The 14834-nt window shown below is 38.7% G+C and overlaps 1 protein-coding gene across 3 annotated transcripts in view; it reads left to right on the plus strand.

Annotated features, from left to right (window-relative positions):
* FSD1L (fibronectin type III and SPRY domain containing 1 like) overlaps window positions 1–14723 on the plus strand; it is a 34247-nt gene extending 19524 nt beyond the window's left edge. The window contains exons 9-14 of one of the 3 annotated variants that reach the window (XR_009820906.1): window positions 1123–1249; window positions 7924–8021; window positions 8235–8486; window positions 8796–8884; window positions 10568–11669; window positions 12050–14723. Coding sequence is in view for 2 of the 3 variants with exons in the window: in XM_062018976.1 (XP_061874960.1) it covers window positions 1123–1249; window positions 7924–8021; window positions 8235–8486; window positions 8796–8884; window positions 10568–10687 (686 nt within the window). In the remaining variant the exon portion in view is untranslated. Of the gene's footprint in view, window positions 1–1122; window positions 1250–7923; window positions 8022–8234; window positions 8487–8795; window positions 8885–10567 lie in introns of all 3 variants that reach the window. The other 2 variants (XM_062018976.1, XM_062018977.1) reach the window with 2 other exon arrangements.
* The last annotated feature ends 111 nt before the right edge of the window (window positions 14724–14834 follow it).

Here is a 14834-nt window from a genome sequence, read left to right on the forward strand (position 1 = left end):
ACATTGCTTTGTAAATTAACCAGAATGAAAATTTCTTTGAAGTGATGTGTGTGACAGAGCACAAATCTTAACTATTATGTTGGTGATAATGATCTTGAGGCTTTAATTATAGTTAAGTCTGTAGTGTAAAGGGCAAAATTACTAGTATGAACTGGATAATTGGAATTTTCATTAAAAGAAAGTGATATGCAATTGGAATGAGCTGATAGGGACTCCGATAGCTTTTCCAAATTTATTGTCAGAGATATAATATCCATTTAAGAGCCACTTACATTCTTTATTCCAGTACCAGAAAAAGAACTGACTTTGTGTTGGCAGTTACCATGCTTCAAATATTATTTTTATGATTTGTATGTCATTAGTTCACTTGCTTTAATCAGCAGCTCATAGAAACACAGTGTCCTTGTCCATCTGCTTATCTTTTTAGCTTTGTGTCCTGTTGAGCTCTATACGCTTAATCTAAAGTATATTGTCCTTCAGAATCAGTCCGTAGTATCTGATGGTATTAGGACATTTCCAGAATAGTTTGTCAATAAGCTTCCCCTTTAGGGAACTTGGCATGTTGTTACTTTAGGTTCTATGGCTGAAAGACTTGCCTGCGACAAATACCAGGTCTCTTCTAGTTGTATGCATCCTATACTTTTCTTGTATTTGAGGCTGACTTCACAGTTAAACTCTGCCTGTATATACTAACCATGGTAATTCAGTATTCTGCAGATTTACAATCATTATTAATCATTAACACCTTCTTGCAGATTCAGTGATGGATGTGGAAAAGAAGCATATCTTCTTTAACCATTCATGATTCTCACAGTCTAGTGACTATGCTGTAACTAAAAAAGTACTAGCTGAATTTAATTGTACTGAATTTAATAGTACTGAAGCATTGTGAAGATGAAAAAGCTTACTTTAACGTAACTTGTGCACTGAACATTGATACTTGGGCTTTATTTATAGGGCTCCTTACATTGATTACAGCATCATATTAAAAAGCTAATGTTTCTATTAAGTCAAATAGTGTTCTGCTACAATTTTATTACTGCATCTGTAATTTCCTATGAGTAGCCACTGTTGGGAGAGAGCATTGTACCATTTCACTGTTTTACATTTTGTCTTGACCAGCATTTGTGTTCAGTTTGGACAGTACTTCATCTCATCTGAACTTAAAAGTTGAAGATACCTATATTGAATGGGATCCTACTGGAGGCAAAGTCCAAGAGAAAGTAAAAGGGAAGGAAAATAAAAGCAGGTAAGAACTCTGTTCTGTAAATGTTTGCATCTTCTGGAATATCTTATCTGTCAAATCAGGAAAGGATGAGGGGGGTAGCTGGAATTAAAGCACTTGAGGACAGTGGAGCACCAAAGGAATTTTCATTCACAAATCTTTATCTGGAAGAAATTTTAATTTTTTTTACCCTTCACCTGTCACACAGGTGTGGAGTCTGTTTATGGAAGCTATTGAAAATGTGTCTTAATCATTATCTTCCTGATGAGGAGAGGCTGCAGGAACTTGGGCTGTTTAGAGAAAAGGAGACTGTAGGAGTCTCTCATTAACGTTTCCTTACATCCATCCCTTAGATATTTGTAGGTTGGGGCATCACTTTTTTCTGTTGTATCTAATGACATGACAAGGGCTAATGACATGAAGCTGGAACACAAAGTTCCATTTAAACATAGGAAAAACTATTTTATTGTTCAGGTGAGGAAGCCCTGGCACAGGCTGCCCAGGGAGGGTGTGAAATCTCCTTCTCTGGAGGTCTTCAAAACCTGCCTGGATGCATTCCTGAGTGACCTGGTCTAGGTGGACCTGCTTTAGATGATCTTTAAAGGTCTCTTCCAACTGCTACCATTCTGTGATTAAATAGGATTTAATCTTTTAAAAAATACATTTGTTAAGGCATCATTCAAGGTATTGTAATAACTTGTAGATGGGGTGGGTTGACCATGGCTAGCCACCAGGTGCCCACCAAGCAATAGAGATTGCTTCCCCTCCTCAAGTGGACAGTGGGAGGGAAAATATTATGAAAAGTTTGTGGGTCAAGGTAAAGACAGGGAGAGATCACTCCAGAACTGCTGTCATGGCAAAAAAGATTTGAGTTAGAAAAATTTATATTAATTTAGAGCTAATCAAAAGTCCTTGTTAGGGTAATGAGAAATAAGAAAAATCTCATAACACTTTTCCCCCAGTTCTCCTTTCTTCCCAGGCTTCACTCCAAACTTGTCTATCAAATGAGTTTGTCACACATTCTCTGTTGTTCCGTCTTCCTCACACACTTCTCCTGCTTCAGCATGGAGATCTTTCCATACTGCTCCAACATCAGCTAATGGGTAAACTGCTCCAGCGTGGATCCTTTCAATGGGGTGTAGTCATTCAGGAACAGACAGTACCTATGCTGATCCCACACAGGGCCAAAGGTACTGCCAGCAAACCTGCTCCAGTGTGGATTTTCCATGATGTGCTGCATCGTCCTTCAGGGCATGTTCACCTGCTCCACTGTGAGGTCTTCCACAGGCTGCAGGGTGGCTATGTTCTTAGTAATTTCTTCCAGCTGCTCTTACGCAGCAGTTTATACCCTTTCTTCTATAAGTTATCACAGAGGGGCTACCACCCTCACTGATTGATTGAGCTTTGTCCAGCGGTAAAGCTTGGAGCTGGCTGGCACTGGCTTCATTTGAAATGTGGGCAGCCCATGGCATCTTCTCACAGAAGCTACTTGTGCTACCAAAAGCTTGCCGTGTATCCAGTGTGGTATAGATAAGGTAGACATCAACAGGTGACAGATGGAATTCTGTGTTTAGTAGTGTTGCAGGTCAGTATGTATGAATAGACAACTTTTCTGCTACATAAAATAAGGGAAGAACTGACTGCTTTATCCTTTTGATAAAAGCCAAGATTAAATTGGTACTATAGGTGGTGTTTTAATTTCTCATAACCCTGGTTGGTGAGGAAAAGGTATCAATTAAAACAGATTTCATAAGGTAGCGGATCATGGAACATAACTCTGATAGAGGTGGCAGCCCTAAACCTATTTACCAATTAGGTTCATCTAGGAAAAGGACTTAAGTAACTTCAACAGAGTTCTTGGTTGATTGTTGAATGTTAGACACTTAGATATGTGCTGTTTGGAATCACTAAGTAAATACAGTTTGAAAAACATCACTAGATCAGTCTGCTCTGGCTGAGCTTTAAGAATATATAAAAATTAAGGATGTGTTAACTGTCTGGGCCTCTATTCCAGGCCACCATCAAGGGAGGGGAGGAATATCCTGATATCTGTCTGGAATTCTGTGTGGTGCAATGAGCATCAAGTGCCTCTCAGCTATCAGTGTGCACAGCTGTGAGAACCTGGCTTGATCTTCTCTGTGCCTTCCTATTACATCATTAAAGAGAACAATAGTCTTCCTGAGACTGAGCAAACCTAGTAGTCTTCCTGTTCTCCAGTCCCTTAATTGTGCTGTTGGCCCTCCATTGGACTTGATCTCGTATACTAGTGTGTTGTCCTGAGGAGCCCAGACCTGGACATAGGACTTCAAGCTCATTTTGAGAAGTACCAAATCGACAGGAAGAGTCGCTTGCCTTGGCCTCTTGCTAGCTGTCTTTCTGCTATAGCCCAGGATGTGGTTGGCTACCTCTGCCGCAAAGGCACAGTGCACTGTGTTGTCAGCTGTTATTGTCCACTGATTGCTGGCTCTTGTCCACCAAAACTCCCAGCTACTTTTCTGCTGAATTGCTCTTTCTTCGGTTGTACCCCAGCCTGTTTGTCTTGTGGAGTTCTCTCATCTGGAGAACCTTACTGTAGCTGTGAGCCTGGTGTTCAACTGGTTCTGTACACAGCTTATGACATGCCACCCAGTCTGTAGCTCTTGAGGTGGTAAATGGGTCAAAAGCCTTGCCAAAAGTCATGGTGTGAACAGTGTTCACTACTGTTGCCCTCATCCACAGAGCTGGCTACTTATTCCTCAAAGACAGCTGACTTTCAGTGTGCACTTTTTGCTATAAAGAGCACCACTTGAGATGATTTATGAACCTTCTCTATAGATATATACTGCCAGAAGAATGGTAGAGTAAGTTCATAGTGTCTCAAAATGGGGATAATTTACTGTGGTAGTTGAAGAGTTGTTTAATGACTACTTATTTCTGTTGACAGTGGCCAGAATCCTGTGATGAAGAGCAGTAGAAGGTGATAACATAGCAGTTACTCTGAGGATCTAGCACCTAGTTTTATTGGGAGTCTATGCTACTTTCCTTTGCTTGATGTAGTGAGAAATCTAATAGCCTTTATCAGTAAGAGTACACATATGCTTTTAAAAGTTATTTTGAAATTTTATTTGATTCATAGAGATTATGTATATATTTTCCAGTGACTGGAGGACAGTCTTCCTGGAAGGATGTGTTCTAGTGCGGGTGTGATCTGATTTGCAGTGGTTGGAAGAGCATTATGTATTATAATGTTGACACAGAGATCCCTGTTATTTACAGATAAGGTGATGCTTACTTAACCTTCTTGCACGTGATGGCCACTGAATTGATTTTTTACGAATAAAGTGGCAAGTTCCTTTCAGAGAACTTTAAAATATTTTTATATATATATATATAGATATATTTGAATCTCAAAACCTTTTTACTCATGACCTTGCACTTCAGTTATTACTAGACATTAAAGGAAAATAAATACGTGTTTTTACATTGATAAAGATGATTTTTAGCCTGATGGCATGTGTAAAAACCTTCATGGCAATTCCACTTGCAGAACCAGTTGTTCAAATGAGAACCTTTTTTTTATATATACCTAAAATATTCTCCTGTTTCTTGTGCAATTATGTTTTTAGTTACATTTTTTTTTTCATGGATTTTATAATAAAACTTGTGTTCTGCTCTCTTGCTCTTTTTCATTAATTTAGATGTGGCACCACACCAAGTGCCCAGATACCTGATTTCTTGTAGGTGTATCTCCTTTCTGTTTGTCCATTAATTAGTTATTTCTTTGGCTTGAGATCAGCAGTAAAGAAAAGTTTGTGTAGGCCAAAGAAGCTCTTGAAGCTGTTCAGTGTTGATGGTTCTACTACCTGAAGCACATCAATGTCTGCTAAACTAAGTTTTAAAACTGTCTTGGGGATCCTGCTAATTGGTCAAGAAACACTGGTGGTCTTAAACCTTAGTCTCACTTTATAGTTACCAGTGAGGAACTTCCCTAGTTCTTTGCTTTGGTAGAAGGATATAGTCACATGTTCAACTTTGCATCTCAGGCTGACCTTTTCTAGCAGGAGATTTTGGTGAGCTTTGATCTTTGCAGGAGGCTTTCGTTACCTGTTATGGATATCTGTGATGTTGACTGTGTTAGAGAGGAAATTTGAAGCCAGCTTTATTGTGGAAAAAGTTGCAGTATAGTTGTTTTAAACATGCAATCTGCAGCCTTCAAGGATTGGAAACATACAGTGCCAATAAATGTTAATGATCTGTAACTATCTAACTGGTATCTGTCCTTGACTTTTCTCCCAAAGAGAGTACATATTACTCAGAATATCGTTTTATTTGCTGAAAGGGTTAAGAAAACTGATGGAAACTGCAGTGCTGTAGGCAACAATGCTAACTTGGTCACTGAATAGTGGAAAGAATGCATCAGTTAGTATAGTATCTAGTGAAGACTGTGCTATATTGGAAAATGGGCACCAAACTGACTGCTGTAAAGCACTGGGGGGTGGGGGGGGGACACAAACATCTGTTTTTTCAAACTTAATGCAAAATACTGTCATTGAACTGTTAAAGGCTGTTAGATTTTGAGTGAACAAAGCACATGTAGTGGCCATTTACAGAAGACTTCAAACAAATAACACTGAGGACCTTGCAATAACTTCCACACTTTACAAAAATGCTAGGAAAGCACCCACGTTTACCTTGTGGCAGTTCTCTAAATGGTCACATTGCTTTCTATGTAACTCATTTATTGGATCTAATAGCGAAATTTCAGCAGCTTTTGTTGGAATTGTGAGTAAATGTTCTCTGCTGCACTTGAAGCAGCACGGAATTGGCAAAGAATGATGGCTCTCCCTGAGTTTATGCTTTAATTCTTGGCTTTGCTGTTTTGTTTTGTTTTTTCCCATGCTGTCACTTGTTACCTTTTTCTTTGGTAAGTAAACTACAGCTTCCTTCATGTTAGCAAAATTCAAAAGCCTTTGATATGGTGCACCATCACCATACAAGCTTACTCTCTTCATGTAACTCTTGCAAGCAGTTCAGAAGCTGAGCTGTCGTCTGATCAGTACTGGCAAATTTGTGTGCTAAATGGTGATACTAAAGGAGGTAACACTTTCATCAGTGATTTCTTGTAGACTTCTGTAACTGGAATGAAACAAGCTTAGTCATGAAGATGAACCAGAAATTCTAGCGTACTTACAGATGACAGTTTAATACCACTCAGCTTTTGATTCCATGTGACTTGATTTTAGTGAAGGTATTGGGGAAAAAGAAACATTTTCTAACCCTTTAAGAAATGGTATTTGAAAAATACCACAAAACTGAAACCAATATTGAATGAATCGTAAAGGAAACAAGATAAACTTCACTGTATTAGTGGACATTTAAGTAGCAGTTAGCTCTGCCGAGTTATAGCTGAAGGAAAAGTTGAAAAGAAAACTCTTTTGTGTGTGGTAACTTTTCTAGTGTTGATAGACTACAGGGGATGAGGATTTGAAAATTACTTCACACGTGCATTAAACTTATTTTATACTTTCGAATTTTGTCAGTGAAATTAAACTATAAAGTACACAGCTATTTCTGAGAAGTTAAAATTCCTTGTTACTGATTGCCTTTAAAATAATAACCAGGCATGATTCCCTGGCTACTGAGGCTTACTGTTCGCTGTAATTTGCAAATAGCCTTCATTTTGTGTAATGGTTAAACTGCGAGGAATTACTTTTGAGGGCATAACCGAGGTAAAGTAAAAACTCATTAGGTTAAAATTATTCTTTTATGCAGCTTTGATTGCTCATTAGAATATTCTTTAGAGCTTCCTCAGAATGCTTTTGAAAAGTATGATTAGAAAATCTAAGCCTGCCTTGCTTGGGATTAGACTCATTATAAAATAGACTCTTGAGGACTTGCTGTGTGCTTCTCAGCACAATGTGTTATGCCACAATTTTCTTTTCTGTAGTCTGATAGGGTTAACAGATAAAAAAAAATGGTCATCCTTCACTATACTATTTGTGTTTGAGGTTTCTTTGGGGAGACTTGTGATGCATTAAACTCTGGAAGTCTCACCTATTTTTTTAACATAAATTGTGTTTAAATTTGACATTCTGGGGATTTGTACCACCTTTAGTTGTGTTTTTTTTTAAATAAAATGAAAACAAACATGTTCCTTTTGTTTTTCATTGGGTTATACTTTTTCCTGGAATTTCAGTCGTAGCTTATGCAAGTGTAATAATAATATGTATGCACAGGCTGTAAAAAATGACCTTTGACACAACGGGTGTTCTTTTCCCATTCACTGATATTTAAATTCCAGTGAAAATTATGCATTTTTTCACTTTAATGTGAGATATGTATTTGATTGTTGTAGCTGATACAGAAGACTTAGTAGAGATCTTACATGGAAACCAGAAATGGGAATTCTTTAAGGCTCTGTGTAGTACGGGTGAAACTTGTTTCACACAGGCATTCCTTCAAACCATGAGCCACACATTTGCTTTTATTTCCTCATACTTCTTATATTGGCTGACTGTTACAAGGTCTTGTTTTTTTTTTTTTTGTGGATGTCATCTTGTTCCTTTTGCATGCATGCTGTTAAAGGTGTTAGTTGCTGAACTAATAATGTTTTGATTGCTTATGTGTGTTGATTGCACCTAATTGAGATGGGGAAATTTGTGTTTGAGTGCATATTTCTCCAGTTGTGCCCAAATCTTGAACAGCTGGTTTCTTCTTAGAAGTGGTGCACTGTCTCCAAAGAAGACATCTATTGTTGGAAGATCCCCAATGAGGGGCAGCAGAGATCGTTTTGCTGGTGAATCATACACAGTATTGGGTAAGGTGAACTTTTTAAACTGTCTCATTTTATCTCAGTTTCTCATTCTATTTTGTATTTATATTCTCTTTTCTTGTAAGTGAATTTTTTTTTTACTGTAGTTCACATTTTTATCTCTAAGCTTTCACCTTAAAATAAAACACTGTTACCTATCAGGAAGGAAGTGTTGTAAGGTACACTTAACTATAGCAACAGATTTTTTTTTTTTTGTAGGAGACACTGCTGTTGAAAGTGGACAGCATTACTGGGAGGTGAGAGCCCAGAAGGACTGCAAGTCCTACAGCGTGGGAGTAACATACAGAAACCTGGGGAAATTTGACCAACTGGGAAAGACCAATTCGAGCTGGTGCATCCATATCAACAACTGGCTGCAAACCACATTTTCAGCAAAACATAATAATAAAACAAAGACTCTAGAAATACCTTTTCCAGACAGAATAGGAGTGTACTGCGACTTTGATGGAGGTAAATTGCAGTCTTTTGAGATTTTGGCCAAAACATAGTTACCTATCTGTGTCAAGTTGTAGGACTGAAAGACTGAAATAGTATGTTTCTCCAGCTGATATATACTCTTTTACAAAAAGAAGGCCCAGAGCTGTTTGTGTAATAGTGCTTGTCATGTCAAATGATCTGGGTTCATCTATATGACAGAGCTATTATCTGAGGATTTTTCAGCCACGAGAACTGTGTGTTCTAGAAAACTTTCCCTATGGAAAAAATATGCAACAATAGCTCTTAAAGATGTATTACAACTTGTTTTCTTGTCTCTTTTAGGTCAGCTCACATTTTATAATGCAGACTCAAAGGAGCTGTTACACACTTTCAGAACAAAGTTTACCCAACCATTATTGCCAGGCTTCACGGTCAGTATCTATACAGTTTTGTTCAGCTTCTAGCACTGAATTCCATTTTCTGAGAATGTAACTCTTTTTTAAAGAAGGGAACTAGGAGCTCTTGATTTTGACTAGCTAATAGTTTTCAAAAATGCTCAGCTTTCCTTTCCAGTTGTATGTGACTCTTACACTAGGACTCTCAATGGGACAACGCTGCACCTGGATGTCTCAGTTACCTAAAGAGGAATCATTAAATTTTGTAGGGTAGGTTAATAGCACATTCTAGTAGCTGATGAACCTGCTACAGTAAGTGACCTGAACTGATGCAGATATGAGCCCAAGATGCTTTTTGCTGTCAAAGCAGGTGTCATGAGACAGCAAGACCAGATGCTTCCCTCTAACTTTTCTTGCAGTCATTTTGCTGGTCGGCATAAGGTTTTTTGTGGCTCTAAGCTAATCAATGAGAATTTGCTGCAATTCTAAAGGCTCAAACCTTGAAAAAAAAGGCACAAAAAATGATTAATTATTGAGCATTGTTTTTTCTTTAATGATTTAAGGAATTTAAGTAACTGAATTAGGAGGCCTCAACTGCATTGTAAGGTGCCATCAAGTGCATCATACTTTGGGAGCAAGGTGTAGGTCAGAGAAAACTTAAGAATCTGGAGGAGACTGATTCAAGCTAAGAACGCAGCTGCCTAAGCACTGATCTCTTATCTGCTTGTAATTCTGAGCTTAGGGAACACAGCATGGTAATTTTAAGGCATGATTAGGCAGTTTAATGAAGTTGTTCTTTGGGCTTGGCCAGGGCTTGGCTGGTTACTTGTCCGGGTAGCCTAATATCTAGCCCTTGCATTTGATTTTTCCATTGTACCAGGCTTAGTTCCTCTAACAATTTCTACTTATGTATTGACAATGTACATTTTGGTTCTTAATACTATTTATTTGGAGGTAATTAAGCAAGTTGCCTTACCAATCCTTTTCAACATATGGTGAAACAGAATAGCTTCAGAAGTGTTGGGATACATGTGTTACTCATCCTGGTCAGTGTTGTTAAGGATGACTCATGTCCATTCCTAAGGCATCCAAGGAAACACTTGCCAGACTCCAGCCTATTAGTCTGCATTTTATACAGCCATGGAGTACTTAGTGATTGCACTCTTACAGACACTACTGGGGTTAGCCTGAACAGTTAAAATGACAGCCTACTTAATTACAGCTCTCAAATTTATTTGTCAGCATGAGGTACACGCTTTCGTGTAACTCAGTTCTGGAATAGAGGTCACTGGCACCTGTACCTCTGGAGCTTCTCAAAACTGATGGGGTTTTGTACTATGTTTATATTGACATAATTCTACCATTTTACACTGTAACTAAGCACTGCTTTCAGATACTGAAGTATACTGAGGGTGTTGCTTTTCATTGTTGTTTAAAGCACTTGCTGTCTAGTCCATCAGATTTCAAAGAAGTGTTCCTACTAGGAGCAAGTATTTCAGTATTAGAGCTTGAGAGTCATAAAGCATACTATGTGAAAAGTGTTAGACTTTATAGTCTTCTGTGTAATCAGAATGTTTTAGAGTGCAGAGATTACACAGCAAGAAAAGGTAAATGCAGCTGCAGGTTAAGTTTTGTATTGATTCCACTGGGAGAAGAGAGATGTAGCTATTTCACAGTGTTTAAAATATTGATTTATTATTCTTTCTTCTTCTCCCTTAGATCTGGTGTGGTGGGCTTACAGTGAGTACTGGATTACAGGTGCCAAGTGCTGTGAAAACACTCCAGAAAAGTGAAGTTGGATTGAGTGGTTCAACAAGCAGCCTAAACAATGTTGCCTAGTAATTTCTGTTAAGCCCATTGCTGGATTTTTTTCTTCTGTGTAATTACTACACACAGGACCTTGTGAGAATTGGATTAAATTGGGTTTGCTACCTACTGTTGTTTAAGGCCTAGGTACTGATAGTGCAGAGGTCTGGGGCTAAATTGTTAGGAACCTACTGTAAATCCAGATGGATAACTGAACTGTTGCCTATTTGAAAAAATAAGTGCAGAAATCAAGAGCTGTAACTGTGTACTTTTTCTAATACTGTATTTAAGCATTTTGTTATGGACTTGAATATTAGTTTTGTTACATTATTTTTCTATGAAGAATATAATAAACACATTTTACTAGCTCTCCTAAAATGAATGATTTGACTACGATATTTTTTTTAATTACTGGACTCTTCATTAGAACTTAACATGCATTTCAAAAGAATATTGATTTGCCAGCCCAGCCTGACAAAATATCACAGCCATATGACTTAAAGAATATTACAAGAAGTTACAAGCCTGATCGAAAGACACACCAAGAACAATCTGTGATATTTTTTTTTCCTGATTAAAAAAATCCCCCGGTTTCCTGTGAATAAATTCCCATTTAAATACCATATTTTTGGAGTTTGACCCCTATCTATCACAAATTACAGAAAATGTAAAAATGTGAAAGTATTTAAAAACATTCTTATGTTCTCAGTGAAGATGTATTATGACAGGCAGCCAGTACTTAAGGTAACAGGCTTGCAAGCAAAAATCTAGAGCTTTTAGAAAACTGTAGCATGGTACTGCTCCCTCAGAAGCTCTTAATTTGGGTCATCTCTTGCCTTTCCAGTTTTAGGGCATTATACTAATTGCATTCTGATAATCAACAGTTCATGTTGTTCATCAAGTGTAAATGATGAATTTTTTTCTGCTGACAGCAAAGCTGTAATGCAGCAGAGGCTGGGAACAGGAGTGCGAGAGCTTCAGTTTTAAGCGCATCTCCCCAGAGAAGAAGGGATAGGTGAGCTACTGCTAAAACATCTTTAATCTTTTTATCAAGCCAGCTTTAAGGCTGGCTAAAACTACTCTAACAACTTTGTCAATATCGAAGCGGCACTAAATTGCTGGTGATAGAGTGGTACCTGCTGAGGCCAGGCATACATTTGTGCTACCTGTTTTGACTAGCATACCAGGGATTCCTGGAACTTTCTGGTTAACCAGAGAAGTAAAAAAGATGTAGCTTATATATTTAGTATTCCACTCAACTTACTAGCTTATACTATATGCCACATATATGTGGCTATAAGACTGGCTTTCAGAGAATTGGATTCTAAATGGTGTTTGTGTAGCCTCTAGCTTCCTGGGATTTTGTTTGTTTGTTTCTTTGTTTTGTTTTTTAAGGGCAAGGAAAAAGCAGAAAGTGAGGAAACGGTTTGCCAGCTAACTTGTGATCTGTTCCTGGATCTGTGGTTATAAATGGCTGTTCACCAGTCACGTGAAATGTTGGGCCTGAGTGTTTCATCATCTCAGCTCCTAATTGGAAGCTTAATGACAATAGTCAAATGATTCATAATAGTGGGAGAGCTAAAGAAAAATCATGTTATATTCTTCGTGGAAAATCCTAACATTTCAATGAGAATTGCTTGTGTATTGAATCTATTTAAACCTGCTTTCTTCCTTTTACTCAAATCCAGGAGTCTGGAAATAATTTTCAGATGCACACTTGAATTGTCTGTTTCCTAACTGAACATTTTTTTCCTCGTATCACCTGAAAACTGTTTCAAATTCATGCTTGTAGGGCCTATAATGAAAGGGCTCTTTTCCTACAGGGCCAATGTACTTTCTTCTGTGTATCTTTTATTCTGTGAAAACGTAACCATCTAATCATGCTAAATTTTGTCCATCAAGATGTGTCAAGAGGAACAGAAATGTCTTGAAACAACTCATAATAAACTGGTTATGATGCTCAGTGGAAAAAAAAAAATTATTGCCTGTTCTAGACATTTTTGTTTCTCTTGAGAAATCATGGATTTGACAGAACAGTTGAACTGTTAATTTCATATCTGGAACTTGAGCATCTCTAAATATCTGCATTGTGAGCAAAGTTAACTGTAATCACTTTTTCAGAGAGAAGTGCAAAACAATTCCCAGTTTAGCTGTACCTTCCTCTACCACTTTAGTGTTTTGGATCTTGAAACAAGGATAGTGGAAGGTGACATCATTCTTAAGAGAACGGAGTCTGAATCTCTTTCACACAGTATCTAGAGATGTTGTTACATAAGTTTTCCTGTAATGACTACCTGACTGGGAGTTCTAGAGGCTTACCTGCTGCAAATTCTGTGGTATGTGAGAAAGTGGGACTTGCATACTGAGACCCCAGTGATGTTCAGAGAGAGGAGGGTTGAGCAGATGCTTCTTCTTCTGAGACTCATTCTATTGGATGACTGTGGCAGACATTGAGATAGGCTAGTACCTGTTCATGCTGCTCAGTCATCATCTCGATCTGGGGTGCTCAGCTAAAGTTCCTCTTTAAATTTCCCTTTTTGGAAAGAAAGGGAACGTTTCCATTAAGTTAATGTTTAGTGAAGAAACAACCATGAGTAATCTCTAGCCCTGCATAAGAACATTTACATTATGAAGGTTTTTTAGCAAGATGTTGTATAACCTGCAAGGTAAATTTGATATGCACAATGTAAAAATGTAATTTTTCTTTAACACCGTTAGAAGAAAGCTTGAAGTATTTCATACTGTGACTTGTGACTTGCAATTTTTAGTTTAACCAATGTCCTAAATTAACCTTACATGTGACTTTTTGCCCTTAAAGGTTGGATTTGATATATAATAGTTTGCACAGATGTTAAATTTTTGCTGCTAACAGCTAGTCCAGTTGTTTTTAGTAAATGGGGATATGAAGAATTGCCTTAAGCACTTTAGATTTTTTTTTTAGTCATCTTCTTTCTGAGCTAGTGTCTGTCCAGTACGAATATATTAGTGATACTTTGTTGGAGGTGGTGCACTGTTTGTACCTGCAGCTAGACAGGGGTGCATGCAGTCTGTGAAGTTACTTTTTCCTAGGGCAATCCACTTCAGGGACTAGAGGGACTGTTTTTTTTGGCAGTGGATTAGACCTTATGAAGGTCTGTCAGTTCACCCTGTACTTAACACAAAATATAATATGCTTAGTGGCTTTAAAACTCCCTCAGCCTCTCTGCTCTGGAGTTGATGCTGTTTGGTGGCTAGTCGGGAGTTTTCTTCTGTATGACCAAAATGAGGTTTGGTTTTTTTTTTTTTTTTCAAATGCTGGTTACTGGTATTCTCTCAAAATAACCTCAAAGTAACTTGTGAGGAACTGAAGGTCTCCCTTGTGGTTGTAATATATCAGAAAACAGTAGCTTTCATTGTTTCTATTGAAAACTTGTGTGAACCGCAACAAGGGATGCTGATTTTGGAAAGGATGATTTAAAAGCATCCAGGTGACAAGTGCTTCTCCAGATACCAAATATGGGTGGCAGGTTTGCTTCTGGTACATCCTTTAAGCAGAAAAAGTAGAGGCTAATGGACAGGTCCCATTCCCCACTCCTGGCGTAACTGCCCTTTCACGTTAAGGCTGGGGAATCAGACTGGTTCCCTTAGGGAAATCATCTGACCTAGCCATGTTTTGGTCTGTTTGTGATCACAGGTTATGAATGTGATACATAGTTTGATAGACAACGACAATGATTTCTGTCTGTAATTGCTCCCTTGCCTCACTTGAACTCTGACAGCCTGAACTGTTGGAACCATTGGAAGGGGATGCCTGGATGTGGTTTTCCCTTCTCCTCTGGGCCATAGGCCGAGCAGGGCGGATCCTCTGTTGGCTGGTTGCCCCCGCCGTCCTCGGCATCATCTGGCAAGGCTCGTCTGTGCGGCTGGAGAGTGGCCGCCGGGTTCATGCAGACGTTGCTCTGCATCTCAGGTATTTCCCAATGAGTGCATCGCCCTTGTGGAGAGCACCCTGAGGAAGGAGGCCGCTGGGTGCCGGGCCGCGTCGCAGGGCTGCCTCCGAGCCCGCGGAGTATTCTCATGTCCTTGACTTGTGTGTAATGCGAGCTTTTTGTATTAATACAGAAACTTGACCTCTGAAGTGCCTCAGTGTCCGTCATTGCATCTTCCCGCGAGGCGCGGTTCGGCCGCTGGGGGGCGGGGC

Source organism: Colius striatus, chromosome Z, assembly GCF_028858725.1.
Source record: "Colius striatus isolate bColStr4 chromosome Z, bColStr4.1.hap1, whole genome shotgun sequence".
NCBI lineage: Eukaryota > Metazoa > Chordata > Aves > Coliiformes > Coliidae > Colius > Colius striatus.